Genomic DNA, 15754 nt, shown 5'->3' with positions numbered 1-15754 from the left:
TTGTTCTTACTCCTAAATACAGGAATGATCTCTTTTGCACCATTTGCCTTCTATAGCCGCTGTGTATTACTGGCTGCAAAATGGGTTAACTGAGAATCTGTCTGTCACCCACAGTGACAGCCTAAGGCCCCCTTCATACGTCAGTGATTCCAGTACATAGGATGCCATTTTTATACGTAGTGGAATCACAGACATTTGAAGAACCATTAAAATCAATGGGTCAGCGCACACATCAGTGTTCCCAGGATTGTGTGTCTGTATGGAGCATACGTGTGTCCGTGTTCCGCATGGAGACAAATCAGTTTTTCTCCGGCAGCAGTGATGTCACACGGACCACACAGTGATAATATCCATGTGACAAGCATTGGAGAAAACACGTCTTTGAAATAAAATAAATTTTCTATACTCACCTGTCTCCAGCGCTGCTGTCACTTAATTCAGGGACCGCTCATTATGCTCATGAATATTCACTGTACTATGGAGCCGGAAGCAGCAGGGCCAGAAGCAGCAGCAGTGTCGGGGACAGGTGAGTAAAACGTTACTGCTCTCCGTGTGCTATCACGGATAACACACGTGTGCCAAAATCACGGCACACGACTGGCCATACGCACTTTCAACACGTCCGTGAAAAGTGTAGTTATCACTGATGTATGAAAAGGGCCTAATGCAGAGTTTTCTGAGCTTCTCTCAGCCGATTTGTGACCACAGACCAAATCAAGGTCCAATATGCGGCAAAACAGAGAACGTGTAAAAGCCGAACAGTGCAAAACCCAACAGCAGAAGTGATTTTAAACCCTAAATATGTGCATTTGAGTAAAAAAAAAAACCCCACACACAACAAATGTCCCTATAGTTGGACAAAAGGTAAAATTTAATTAAAATTCCCCTAAGGCAGCTGGAAGATCAAAATCACAGCTAGATTCAGAAAACACTGATTTCAAGGTGTGAATTTGCAGGTAATCAATGTAAGAACGGACACAGATAGATCCTAGATTCTGTATTAAAATCCAATATATTTATAATAAGGATACGCTCCATCTGGGACGTGGGGGTAGTGACATATTGGTCTAAGAGCAGCTAAAAACACAGAATAAAATATATTTACTGTAAACGTACAATAAATTGTCCAGAATGGAGAAAGAAACAAAAAAGTCCATGTTCTAAAGGACTTTATACAAATGAATGTCACTAAGAGCCTCCTGGTCAGTGCCTGCTCCCAGGAAGACCTCTGTATCCAGTTCTATTTCTTCCACCCACTGACCGAGCTGTAGATTAATCTGTAAAAACACAATATACAAAACCACTGAACGTGTAAACTGCAGGAAAAAAAAATATTGAATATAAAGAATTAACAAAACTGTGTGGCATTTCTCACATCATTACTGTCACGATTCCTCTGTGCAGAGCATCTTGCACTGGAGATGCTCTGCTGTGTTTTCTGGACAGGTTCACTGTGCAGGATTCCATGCTGGTTCTTGGAGGTGTGTGCTCATATGTTTCATTTTTCTGGTAATTGCCCTGTTTCTTTACAGAGCATGCTCCCCCCAAAACCTTGCCAGTCGTACGCATTCTGGTTTGGTAGTGTGAAGAAAAAACAAAAAGCCAGCACCAAATGTGCACTTCAGCACTAAACATTCCAAACTGTACTTATTATAAAAAAAATTTGAGATTTTTGGCAAAAAATTGCAATTTCTTGAGCTGCCTCGCCACGTCACGGCAAATCTCATTAGAGGCAGTCCTACACTAAAATATTTTTATAAAATGTGCCATACAGCCTCACATATGAATAGTAGAACTGCTCTCAGCAGCACTCACCTGGTCTATTTCAATCCCGTACCCATGACTGAGTCATGGCTGTGGGCGGGACAGGTCCAAGCAAATGCTGCATGAAGTAAATAGCCTGTGGACAAAGCCTGATGACTCAATGTGAACAGTCACCAACCGCCAAAATCTAGACAGATGGAATACATCCCAAATTGGGGTGCATAGCAAGGTGGAGGTCAACCACCGACCAATTCAATGAAGAAAAAACAAAAAGCCAGCACCAAATGTGCACTTCAGCACTAAACATTCCAAACTGTACTTATTATAAAAATTTTGAGATTTTTGGCAAAAAATTGCAATTTCTTGAGCTGCCTCGCCACGTCACGGCAAATCTCATTTGAGGCAGTCCTACACTAAAATTTGGGATAGTACGGGATTGAAATAGACCAGGTGAGTGCTGCTGAGAGCAGTTCTACTATTCATATGTGAGGCCGTATGGCACATTTTATAAAAATATTTTAGTGTAGGACTGCCTCTAATGAGATTTGCCGTGACGTGGCGAGGCAGCTCAAGAAATTGCAATTTTTTGCCAAAAATCTCAAAATTTTTTATAATAAGTACAGTTTGGAATGTTTAGTGCTGAAGTGCACATTTGGTGCTGGCTTTTTGTTTTTTCTTCATTGAATTGGTCGGTGGTTGACCTCCACCTTGCTTTGCACCCCAATTTGGGATGTATTCCATCTGTCTAGATTTTGGCGGTTGGTGACTGTTCACATTGAGTCATCAGGCTTTGTCCACAGGCTATTTACTTCACGCAGCATTTGCTTGGACCTGTCCCGCCCACAGCCATGACTCAGTCATGGGTACGGGATTGAAATAGACCAGGTGAGTGCTGCTGAGAGCAGTTCTACTATTCATATGTGAGGCCGTATGGCACATTTTATAAAAATATTTTAGTGTAGGACTGCCTCTAATGAGATTTGCCGTGACGTGGCGAGGCAGCTCAAGAAATTGCAATTTTTTGCCAAAAATCTCAAAATTTTTTATAATAAGTACAGTTTGGAATGTTTAGTGCTGAAGTGCACATTTGGTGCTGGCTTTTTGTTTTTTCTTCTTTGGTAGTGTGAAGGTAGCCTGGGCTATAGGTTGTTTGTTCAAATGTAATAGTAGTATCTGTGTATGTAAATAAACAAAATATAGATGTTGTTGCATAATTATCTGTGTGTCTATATGACAACTGCACAGACGCCATAATATGATTCTAAGCTGTATGTTCAAGAAAGGGTTAACCAAGGACGAGTGAACAGATGTAGAAATAATGAACGGTGAAGCCTTGCTTAGTGAAAGTGTTATCAGTGATTTCACACAAAGAAAGAATGTTCTAACTAGATAATGAAGCCAGAATAAATAATGAAGAGAGAGGTATTTCATAATATGCTGAAAAATTTTATAATTGTGATTTTCTCACAGCTGAAATAAGGGATGTAATATGTGGGATGATCACTCCCTGTTCTTGCTTCAAGGTTAAATGTTGTATGGTGGAATTACGAGTCTTTTGAAATACACGAGTCAGTTACCTGTACTGGCTCAAACCAGTGAACACGTCTCGTTGTGATTATTGTCTGAGTTATTATATCTGTGCAGATAGCTAATTTGGACCCGTCCTTTGGATTTGCCCTGAACAAAGACTCCATGAGCAGTCTTACCTAAATTTCTCCCTTGACAGTAGTTGTTCTGTTAACCTGTGTCTTTCCTTTGTTCTGTTCTGTTTTCTGACCCCAAACTGTTGCTTGACTTCTCTTTGCCCGCTCCCTGTTCTTGTCATGACTTCTTGGCTTTTGACCCCAGACTGTTATCTAGGTCTCAATATTCTCTCTTAAGTTATTACATGTCTTCCTGGAATATTTACCCTGGATTGTGACCTGACTACGCTTCAATTCTCACTGTGTCTATACGTGTCCTCCTGTGACCAGACCCCGGCTTTCCTGACTACTCGTAAGTAGTGGCTTGCATTCCAATTTCATGGGGTTTTCACCTATTAAACCTTTCATGTTTGTTTTTATCTCATGGTTTCAGCTGCATTTCTTGGTCTGATTTTGGCATTTCATGCTTTATACCACTTTGTTTTGGAAACTTCCTGCTACTTAGCTTTGATATAAAGTCATGTGCGGATTACATGTATTTTTAGTCTGTTTCCGTTATGGAAACTTGCTAAAATATGCAGTGTTTAAATCGGAAGATTTTCCTCATCTCATTCACGTCTATGAAGAAAATCTGCAAATAAAACATATTTACTGGAAAAAACCCCCCCCCAAAAACCATAAATGAGATATTGACATACTGCAGGTCTAGGTCCAAAGCATTAAAGGGGGTGTCCACTATGAGGACAACCCCTTCTGATTCCACATTTCTACCAGATAAAATAAAAAAAGCTTATACTCCCCTCTGCAGCCAACGCAGGTCCAGCGGTGTCCGGGCTCGCGGTGCTAGAGCTCACGTGGGGTTGTGGCGTTAAGAGAGCCCCGCGTGCAATCAGCACCGCCTTCTGTTTGTTCCAAGGCGGGGCAAACAGGATAATCAACAGTATGTGACCGCTGTAGCTGCCGCTCGCTTCTTGTTGATTGCTCTAATGTCCGAAGGTGGGGAGACAGAAGCCAGTGATGACTGGACGTGGGGCTCTCATGACACCAGAACCCCACATGACCTCTAGCACCGCGAGCCACGGCTCCGCTGGAATTGCGCTAGCTGTAATGCTGGCGTCACACGAGACTATCTATTGTGCGATGCATCGTCGGGGTCACTGTTTTCGTGACGCACATCCGACATCGCTTGTGACGTCGTCTCGTGTGACACCTCCGAGCGACGCAGAATCGCTCACAAATTGTGAGTCGTGTACTAGTCGCTTATTTTTAAAAAATTGTTTATTTTTAATGGTGCCGGTTGTACATCGTACCCGGGGCAGCACACATCGTTCCGTGTGACACCCCGTGAACGATGAACACAGCTTACCTGCCTCCTGCGGCACCCGCCGGCAATGCGGAAGGAAGGAGGTGGGCGGGATGTTACGTCCCACTCATCTCCGCCCCTCCGCTCCTATTGGCCGGCGGCTGTGTGACATCGCTGTGACGCCGAACGTCCCTCCCCCTTCAGGAAGAGGATGTTCGCCGCCCACAGCGAGGTCGCTTTGCAGGTAAGTACGTGTGACGGCGGTTTAACGACTTTGTGCGTCACGAGCAGCGATTTGCCCGTAACGCACAAACGACGGGGGCGGGTATGATCGCTTGTGCGATCGCGTGATAGATTGTACCGTGTGACGCCGGCATAAAGCTGCGTATATGCTTTTTTTATTGTAGCTGCGGGAAATATATAGAATTGTAGTGGACACCCCTTTAAAAAAACAGCGCTACCTTGCTTGAACTGTAATAGGTTACGTTTTTTGGGGCATGAAAATACGCAGTGGAAATAACGCACAAAATACTCATCATGGGAACTTACCATTAAATGAGCCAAGGATCATCTTACCAACCAATGTTCTGCCAGAATTGTTAAAAAGGCCCTTACCCCACACTAGAGATGGGAGAATCAATCTGCAGGACGTCAGGCCATCTGCCTGGGCTGTAATCTGTGACTGCTGGAAGGAAGCCCTGCAAATCTCCTTACGTCCCGGCATTCCTGGCCCTTGTTTTCATTAGCCGGGCAGGGTCAACGTCGTCATTATGGAAGTCATGGCAGCCTGGCTAATAAAAAAAAAAAAAAATGCAAGATTTGCAGGGCTCCCATCCTGCGGCCACAGGTTACTGACCTGGCGCATGGGCCCGGCTCTTCCAAACACTCATTATCTATAGTTCTTGTTTGGAAAGGTGTAATCGCCAGGCTCGCTTCCATGAATGATGGCCAGGCTAGTTTCTGACTGACTGTTCTTTGTCTGCCACTAGTCCTTACTTTCTTCATGTTAACTGTGATGCCCCCGCCCATATCCGGATCCGCAGTCTCCGGACCCGAGGCAGGGTCACGCAGCCTCTCGAAAATAAAAAGGGGGTAGAAAGGGTGGATTGGATAATGTTCGTGACGCCACCCACGGTTCGTGGTAAAATAAGAATTATTCTTACCGTTAATTCGGTTTCTAGGACCTTCCACGACAGCATAGGAGGTTGTCTCTCCACGCCCTAATTGGGACAGGAAGTACGAGAGGTTTAAAAGGACCCTCCCACCTCCCACAGCCAGTGTCTTACAAAGAACCCATAGCAATGAGAAGTACTACATATCCATGAATAAATGAATACCATAGCGGGAGGGAATTACCTGCTGTCGTGGAAGGTCCTAGAAACCGAATTAACGGTAAGAATAATTCTTATTTCTCTAGTCCCTTCCACGACAGCATAGGAGGAATACCAAAGAATTGATACCTAGGGGGGGACCACAGCCTGCAGGACCTTCCTGCCAAAAGCCAAATCCCTGTTGGAATCCAGATCCAAACGATAATGCTTCGTGAATGTATGGAGGGAAGACCACGTAGCCGCCTTGCAGATCTGCTCAGGAGAAGCCCCTGCCCGTTCAGCCCAGGAGGCAGAGGTAGCCCTGGTGGAGTGCGCCGTAAACCCGGTAGGCGGAGAGAGATGCTGAGCGAGATAGGCGTCTCTAATTGCCCGCACAATCCAGTTGGCGACGGTACTCTTAGCCACCTTCCTGCCCTTATTACGACCAAAGGGCTGGATGAACAGGTTATGATCAAGGCGCCAAGGAGCAGTAACCTCCAGGTAGTGCAATACAATACGACGAACGTCCAAAGAATGAAACACTTCCTCACCCGGAGTCCTAGGATGCTGACAGAAGGAAGGTAGGATGATGGACTGAGAACGGTGAAAATCCGAAACCACCTTGGGAAGGAAGGAAGGATCCAGCTGAAACACAATGCTGTCATCTCTGATGGTCAGGTAGGGCTCCCGAATAGACAAAGCCTGAAGTTCCCCGACTCTACGAGCAGACGTAATGGCCACAAGAAAGGCAGTCTTGTGAGAAAGAGAACGAATGGCACAGGAGGACAGTGGCTCAAACGGTGACTGAGAAAGTCCGGTAAGGACCACATTGAGATCCCAGCGAGGCGTCAGGACCCGCTGACGTGGACAGATTCTACCAGCGGATACAAAGAACCGGCGGATCCAGCGATGATCCGCCAGAGCCGTGTCAAAGACTGCACTGAGTGCTGATACCTGAACCTTCAGGGTGCTTGGCCGAAGGAAGTCCTAAGTCCAATCCACTCTGGAGGAAGTCCAGAATCTGCGCAACATTAGGCCGGAGCGGATCAGGAGGCCGAGAACCACACCAGGAGGAAAATCGCTTCCAGATTTTGTTGTAAATACTATTAGTCACTGGTTTTCGGTTCTTCTGTAGGGTAGCCACAACTTTGTCAGATAGGCCTTGGGCCTTTAGTGCCCGGGCCTCAGAAGCCAGGCAGCCAATTTGAGTTTCTGGGGATCCAGATGGAAAATCGGACCCTGGGATAGTAAACTGGGGTCGGAACCCAAGAGGACCGGACCGGCTATCCCGAGAGTCATGATCAGGCTGTACCAACTCCTCCGAGGCCACAGAGGGGCTACCAGGATAGTTGTGACCCCATCGTCTCTGATTTTCCTCAGGCACCTTGCGAGAAGAGGAAGAGGGGGGAAAGCGTAGGCGAGGCCAAAGGACCATACGTGGCAGAAGGCGTCCACCCCCAACGCCGTGTCCCGAGGGTTCAGGGAGAAATATGTTGCGACCTTGCGATTTTCTGCCGAAGCAAAGAGGTCCACTTCTGGAGCACCCCACCGTGCCACCAGAGAGCAGAACACCGCCTGATCCAGACTCCATTCCCCCGGATGAACATCCCGACGACTCAGGAAATCTGCCTGAAGATTTAGTGAGCCCTTGAGATGTACTGCAGAAAGGGATAGTAGAGAGTGTTCCGCCCATTGAAAGATCCGGGAGGACATTGACTTCAGGGCGCCGGAGGGTGTACTGCCCTGATGGCGGAGGTGCGTCACTGTCGTGACATTGTCTGAGTATACCAGGACGTGCGAGTCCCGGACGAGATCCTGAGCCGCAAGGAGGGCTTCCCTGACTGCCCTGAGCTCCCGGTAGTTGGAGGATTGGGAGCTGACATAAGGACTCCAGACCCCCTGAAATGGGGAGTTTGCCACCATAGCACCCCATCCTCGCAGGCTGGCATCTGTGGTCAGTGTAACCAGGGGTCAACTTCAAAATACTAAAGTCTGGCTCACTGGTTGGGTAGGTGCACCGAGAAAAATTAGCATACAGTAAGATAAGCTCAGGCACACAAGCATGTGTGCCTGAGCTTATCTTACTGTAGTGTAACCAGGGGTGTCTGAGTCCAGGCAACCCCCACCTGCAGGTTGCTGGGCCGCAGCCACCAGAGAAGGGATGAGGAGACGGGCCCCGAGAGGCGAAATCTTCTGTTTAGGGATGACGGGAGTCTGTCCCAATGCGCCAGGATATGATCCTGGAGACACCGGGAATGGGCCTGAGCCCACCTGACTGAGGGAATGCAGGATGTCATAGAACCCAGAGCCGACATAGCTGCTCGAAGCGTCGGGCGAGCCTGTCTGCGGAGGTTTGATAATTTGGCTAACAGAGCTACCCTGTGGCCCTCCGGGAGAAAGGATGCCTGTCGGTCGGAGTCCAGCAGTACTCCGAGAAACTGTCGAGTGGAGGAGGGGCTTAGCTGTGATTTTTTGAGATTGGGAATCCATCCCAGGGACCGAAGGATTACCAAAGATTTTTCCACATGACTCCGGAGGGTTGGGGCCGAGGGAGCCATGAGAAGAAAGTAGTCTAAATATGGTACCAGACAGATACCCTGCAATCGTATGAAGGCGACCACCTTTGCCATGATCTTTGAAAAGATCCTTGGAGCCGAGGAGATCCCGAAGGGAAGTACATTGAATTGAAAATGGAGTACCTCCTCCCCGTGTAGAACCGCAAACCTGAGGTATTGCCTGTGACCCGGATGGACGGGCACATGAAAGTAGGCGTCCTTCAAGTCTATAGAGGCCATCTGGTGGTGTAGACCTATCAGGGGGATAGCTGATTTTACTGACTCCATCTTGAACCGCCGGTACCTGACCTGACGGTTGAGACGCTTTAAATTGATTATTATCCGGACGTCGCCAGACGGCTTCTTGACAAGGAAGGGCGGGAGTAGTGTCCCATCCCTACTTCCTGACTCGGGACTGGGGAAACGACCCCCGAGTGTACAAGCTCTAGAATCTTTGCGTACAACAGAGTCTGTGAAACCTGCGACGCCAGAGCAGTGACTCGGAGACCCGGGAGAGGGGGGGGGGAGATGAATTCTATTAGAAGACCCTCCGAGACGATCTTCAGAACCCATTGGCAGGTGGTTATGGACCGCCACTGGGGAAGAAACTCCGAGAGTCGTCCCCCCACCCGGGCCGAGTCACTGTTTGTCCTGCTGAGGACGTTGTTGATGGGTGGGAATGAGGATGTTTCTCCCCCTACCCTTCGGATAGCTCCACCTGCCAGTCTTCCCTTTCCCTCTGGGCTGGGAGGCCTGAGGCATCGAGGGACGAAAGGACCGCTTCTTGGTGGGTCTAGGGTCAGGTAAGGCCTTACGATCAGTCGCCTTGTCCAGAATATCATCCAGGGCAGGCCCAAACACTAAATCCCCTTTAAACGGAAGGGAGCAAAGCCTCATTTTGGAGGTGGAGTCGCCACTCCAGGCCTTAAGCCAGAGGGCACGTCTGGCAGAGTTAGATAGAACCGAGGTCCTGGCCGCCAGGCGGACAGATTCCACCGAGGTATCTGCCAAAAAACTGGTAGCCTTCCTAAGCAAGGGAAGGGATTCCAGCAATTCCTCCCTCGGGGTACCCTGGGAAATATGAGCCTCCAACTGGTCTAACCACCTAAGTAGGGACCTGGAGACACAAGTGGATGCAATGTTAGCCTGAATAGAAGAAGACGATGCTTCCCAGGATCGCTTCATTAGGCCTTCTACCTTCCTATCCAACTGATCCTTAAGTTGGGAGGTATCTTCGAAGGGAAGCGCAGTTTGTTTAGCTACTCTAGCTACCTGTACATCTACTTTAGGGACCTCCCAAAGTAAACCAGAAGGTTCTAGAGGAAACCGGCGTCTAAGGTCACTCCGTACCCGCCTCTCAGGAAATTCCCATTCCTGAGAAACAATATCCAGAATACTGGCATGAACCGGGAACCCTATTTGTTTGACTGTTTTCAGGCCAGCAAACATTTCATCCTGGATAGAGGGAAGAGACTGCACTTCTTCCAACCCCATAGTGCTCCGAACTGCCCCAATAAGATCCCCCAAGTCCTCTGAGGGAAACAGAAAGGACTGGTCAGACCTCCCAGAGGGAATTCCTTCATCAGGACCCTCTGAGGCGGAATCAGCGTCCTCATGATCAGACGGGGCTGACTGGATCTTTCTCTTCTTTGGAGAAGAGGGGCCAGGAGCAGGGAGGGAGGCCAGTGAGGCCTGAATCTCTTGTTTCATCATAGACCGCAACTCATCTACCAGGGATGGTTGTTCGGCCCTAATAATCTGGTCCGTACACTGCTGACAAAGCTTCTTGTCCCAGACTGCAGGGAGCTTCCTTATACAGACTGGACATTTCTTAATCTTTTCACATCTGTCAGATTTATCCGGTTTATCGGATTTCTCAGACTTCTCTGACTTTTCAGACTTTTCTGATTTTTCATTTTTTTCCAGTTTCTTAGAGGCCTTCTCCTCCTAGAAAACACAGACCAGAGAGTCATAAGATGTCTGCCTGAGACCTATCTTTGAGGGACCATCCCCCTCCGTACTTACAGTAGCAGGGGGCACACTGGGCTCTGCAGATGCAGCTGCAGGGGACGACATGACATGGAACACAGTCGAATCTCTTACCATGTCTGACGTCTTCACGGCAGCCCTTATGCAAAAGGGCCTGCCCCCCCAGTGACAGCAACGTTCCCCGCCTCCTGCATCCGGTCCTGGCCAGGCCGAGTCAGTGTCGGCGTGTCCTCCACGCTGCCTCCGCGACCGGAAGCGCTCAACCGGAAGTCGCTAGACCGGAAGTCCCGCCCCCGGGAGCACTTCCGGATCGCTCCAGCAGCGTGCATGCAGGAAGCGGCCGACGGCTCAGGGAGGACGCCGGCCAGGGAGCTCCACAGCCCGCATCCCTCCAGAGGAGTTCCGGAAGGCTGGAGCAGCGGTCCCTCACAGCGTGAGGGAACAGTAAGGGAGGAGCGGAGAAGGCCCGACCGATACTGCCCGGCTGAAGGTAAGAAGGGGGAAAAAAAAAAAAAAATTTTGTATACTGTAGTTCGCCGGCCACCACAGCATAGGAGAAAAGAAAAAACCTCTCCATGCCCCATGGGGACAGGAAAGACACTGGCTGTGGGAGGTGGGAGGGTCCTTTTAAACCTCTCGTACTTCCTGTCCCAATTAGGGCGTGGAGAGACAACCTCCTATGCTGTCGTGGAAGGGACTAGAGAAAATTGGGATACCACTGCTGCTGCGTTTAGGGGAGCGCCCGGGAGCGATGGAATGGCAGCAATTGATGTTAACCCCTCTGTGGGCAGGGGCTCGGTACTGGCAGTCTGGGGACCCGTTGGGAGCAAAGGGGCACAACGTACTCACACAGTCCAGAGATGCTGACACTGACACCAGGTAAACCAAAGTCTTGAACGTCCTGCAGCCTTAGTTCAAACACGTTGGGTCCAAGCCCTTTTGGCGTTGCTGGTTGGTCTGAAGCCTTGTCCCTTGGCACCGTGTTTACACTTGGTGGATCCCTTTCGCCTAGAACTAAATCGGGTCCCGCTCACTGGCATGGCTAGCAGGGTGGGCTTGCTCTCATGGTTCCCGCTTGGGATTTTCTGGACGGTTTTGCGAAGTCCTATCCCTCTGGTTTCGCTAGTACCCAGATTTTGGAGCGGGTGGAGGGCGGTTCATGAAGATTCCGTTCCCGTCGGGTGAATTATTGGGCTGCATGAAGCTACTTCCCAGGGTAGGGTCCGCGTATCCCGTCGTGCCCTGGCCCCTACCTGGTTGTAGCACAAGGCCACCGGTCTGCCCTCTGTGGCAGTACCGTGCCCCATGTCACTACCCCCTGCGACCGGGGTTCCAGCTCCTTCCAGGCCAGACCAACGTCTGGCACCTGGGAAGGGTACAGGAGCCCAGCTCCGCAGCGTGACCTTGTCCTGTCACGGCTCACTGGCACTCTCTGACTACAACTGAAGGGTGCTTTACACACTGCAACATCGCTAGCGATCTAGTTAGCGATGTGACATGCCAAATCGCAGATAAGATTTGCCGAGATCGCACATAGGTCATTTTTGTAGCGCCGGTCACATGTGCGATCTCGGCAAATCGTATGTGCGATCTGGCGTGGTTATCGCTAACGAGATCGCTAGCGATGTCGCAGCGTGTAAAGCACTCTTGACACTTCTGGCCCTCCTTCTACCATCCCTCCATCTGGGCGGCCCTATTCCCCTCAGGCTGCCCAATGGGTGTCTGGTGGGTGTGGTGCAGAGTGTTCCTCAGGATTTGTGTATACCTGCTCTTAGTAACACCAAAGGGACAGGATCCGTAACCAAGGAGGAGCGGATACCATGCAGAAGGGAAGATTGCACAGCACCCTTGTGACGACCTGATAGGCCAGGGCCTCACATAACCATGTTGAAAAAGAAAAAAAAAAAAAACTAGTTTCTTGGAACTGTGAACTGGTGTTTTATTTTATTAAAAACAAGCCTGGAGGAACTGCCAAATCTATAGCAGCCTGGTGCATTTTATACTTCATGTACATCTGAGCCAGTGATTTTATGGTAAGCTGCCTCCATCCAATTTTTTCCTGTAGGGGTAGGGTAATCTATGAGATCTAAATAAAGGGTAATGTTTGTAAGTTCATGGTCTACACAAGACAATCAATGGAGGACTTCATCTAATATATAAAGCTGAGTGTATGTGTCCGCTAAACGAATCTGCACGGTCGCATTTACAGTCATAAAATTTTGCACAGACGCCTCATTTGACTCAAGACACGTCATAGACTATGTATTGAGGAGAAAATGTAACCATGCGCTTTACAGTTTTTTGCCAAAAAACCTGCTTATATTAGAGTCAATGGAGCGGGGAATGGATCTATTATAGACTCCTATTACGGACAGAGAAGAAGGGAATTTTGTTTACTTACCGTAAATTCCTTTTCTTCTAGCTCCAATTGGGAGACCCAGACAATTGGGTGTATAGCTATGCCTCCGGAGGCCACACAAAGTACTACACTAAAAGTGTAAAGCCCCTCCCCTTCAGCCTATACACCCCCCGTACTGCTACGGGCTCATCAGTTTTGGTGCAAAAGCCAGAAGGAGGAAAAAATTATAAACTGGTTTAAAGTAAATTCAATCCGAAGGAATATCGGAGAACTGAAACCATTTAACATGAACAACATGTGTATACAAAAACAGGGGCGGGTGCTGAGTCTCCCAATTGGAGCTAGAAGAAAAGGAATTTACGGTAAGTAAACAAAATTCCCTTCTTCTTTGTCGCTCCTAATTGGGAGACCCAGACAATTGGGACGTCCAAAAGCAGTCCCTGGGTGGGTAAATAATACCTCATAATAGAGCCGTAACGGCTCCGTCCTACAGGTGGGCAACTGCCGCCTGAAGGACTCGCCTACCTAGGCTGGCATCTGCCAAAGCATAGGTATGCACCTGATAGTGTTTCGTGAAAGTGTGCAGGCTCGACCAGGTAGCTGCCTGACACATCTGCTGAGTCGTAGCCTGGTGTCGCAAGGCCCAGGACGCTCCCACGGCCCTGGTAGAATGGGCCTTCAGTCCTGAGGGAACCGGAAGCCCCGAGGAACGGTAAGCTTCAAGAATTGGTTCCTTGATCCACCGAGCCAGGGTTGATTTTGGAAGCTTGTGTCCCTTTACGCTGGCCAGCGACAAGGACAAAGAGTGCATCGGAGCGGCGCAGGGACGCCGTACGAGAAATGTAGAGTCTGAGTGCTCTCACCAGATCTAACAAGTGCAAATCCTTTTCACATTGGTGAACTGGATGAGGACAAAACGAGGGTAAGGCGATGTCCTGACCAAATTGACACAAAGCATAAAAACTGATGAGCCCGTAGCAGTACGGGGGGGTGTATAGGCTGAAGGGGGGGGGGCTTTACACTTTTAGTGTAGTACTTTGTGTGGCCTCCGGAGGCATAGCTATACACCCAATTGTCTGGGTCTCCCAATTAGGAGCGACAAAGAAAGACAAAGAAAGAGCGACCCACACACAGAAAGAGATACACACACACAGAAAGAGATACACACACACACACACAAAGAGACACACATACAGAGAAAGAGATCCACATACACAAAAAGACACACACACCCACACAGAAAGAGACCCACACACACACACACACACAGAAAAAAGGAGACACCCCCCCACACACACACACAGAAAAAGAGACCCCCCCCACACACACACAGAAAGAGACCCCCCACACACGCACAGAAAGAGACCTACACAAAGACACACACACAGAAAAAGAAACCCCACACACACACACACACACACACACACACACACAAAGAGACCCCCCCACACACACACACACAGAAAGAGACCTACACAAAGACACACACACAGAAAAAGAGACCCACACACAGAAAAAGAACCCCCTCCCCCACACACACACAGAAAGACACACACACACACACACACACACACACACACACACACACACACAAAGAGAAAGACACACACACACACACACACACAGTTACTATCACGGGCAATGCCGGGCACTACAGCTAGTATTTACTGAAATAACAACGAACCTGCAGTTTGGTGAGGGATTCCTTTAGACTAGGTACGGTCACTAAAAGGCTTCCCTTTTTCTTCATGTTTTCATATATAAATTTCCAGGCTCTAAAAACGACAATTGTCAAATATTGTTAACATAAAAAGTCAAATCCTGACATTGACAAAACCAATCAGTCTAAATGATAAAACTGAACCTGGGCGCCCATTCACTGCAATGGGATTGTAACACATGGAACTACAAGAGGCACCGCAGCGCCTTTGGTCAAAAGGTTGGTGAGAGTCATTGGGTACGTCCAATCTTGAGCCTGGAAGTGTAGTTTTACAGCTTTTCGCTGGGTGACGGGTGGCCAGAAGCACCGATATGTAGCGGTTGTAATGCACAGCCAGCGCTCAGACCCGGATTCATACAGGGCCGAATTATGCACAACATCAAATCACAGGGGTATGAATTTGGGTAGGTAAATATGTGACATGTTGACAATCAATGTCAAGTAAGTGAATGGATTACTTTATTTGTTCCTCCTTGTTCATGAAGTATTGGAATACATTGTTTAGTACGACCACGTCAGCCCGGTGCAGAAGGCTCCTCTGACCGCATATATCTGAATGGTGCACCTGCGGGAAGAAAAAGAGCGGACAATACCGAGCATGTGCACATAGGACTCAATAGAACAAGGAGCTCGAGAGGGGAAAAAAAAAACAAAGTTTTTGTTAAAAGAATGAATGAGGAATCTAGTGAGCGCAAAAAAATAAAAATGTGCCAATGTCCTAATCACAGCAACATGGGGATAAAAGAAGCACTGATAATATAATCGGGCTGTAAAGATTAGTTTAAACCTTTCCCTGCCAAAGACAGATCTCATATGTCCCTATATTGTGGACTCAGTAGCCAAAAGATATTTCTAATACATCCTGGCTACTAATGGCCATATCCTAGCTCAGATCGCAGCTACAGAGGAGCCAAATTCTTTGAGGAGACCAGAATCACTGCTGTATGCACAACCCACCACGATATACAGTGTGTCCACGCATATCCTGTCCACCGCCATTAACCCGCCATTAACTTAAGAACAGCTGCAGCTATAGGCATAGAAGTGGTGTCTAGGTATAGTAAAGTAGCCATGCGCTACGCAATGAAACCACCTATAGCGCCACCTGGTG

At 48.4% G+C, this 15754-nt stretch overlaps 1 protein-coding gene across 1 annotated transcript in view; it reads right to left on the bottom strand.

The window, feature by feature from the left end:
- Positions 1-982: 982 nt before the first annotated feature.
- The window catches only part of LOC142258106 (uncharacterized), a 40400-nt gene continuing 25628 nt past the window's right edge, over positions 983-15754 (bottom strand). Inside the window, exons 6-8 of the mRNA XM_075330571.1 lie at positions 15102-15208; positions 14608-14698; positions 983-1277 (exon numbers count right to left, since the gene is read on the bottom strand). Coding sequence (XP_075186686.1) covers positions 1161-1277; positions 14608-14698; positions 15102-15208 — 315 coding nt within the window. The 3' untranslated portion in view covers positions 983-1160. The remainder of the gene's footprint in view (positions 1278-14607; positions 14699-15101; positions 15209-15754) is intronic.

Source organism: Anomaloglossus baeobatrachus, chromosome 12 (assembly GCF_048569485.1).
Source record: "Anomaloglossus baeobatrachus isolate aAnoBae1 chromosome 12, aAnoBae1.hap1, whole genome shotgun sequence".
NCBI lineage: Eukaryota > Metazoa > Chordata > Amphibia > Anura > Aromobatidae > Anomaloglossus > Anomaloglossus baeobatrachus.
The sequence above is the reverse complement of the archived record's forward strand: the minus strand, read 5'-3'. Positions and strand labels throughout refer to the sequence as shown.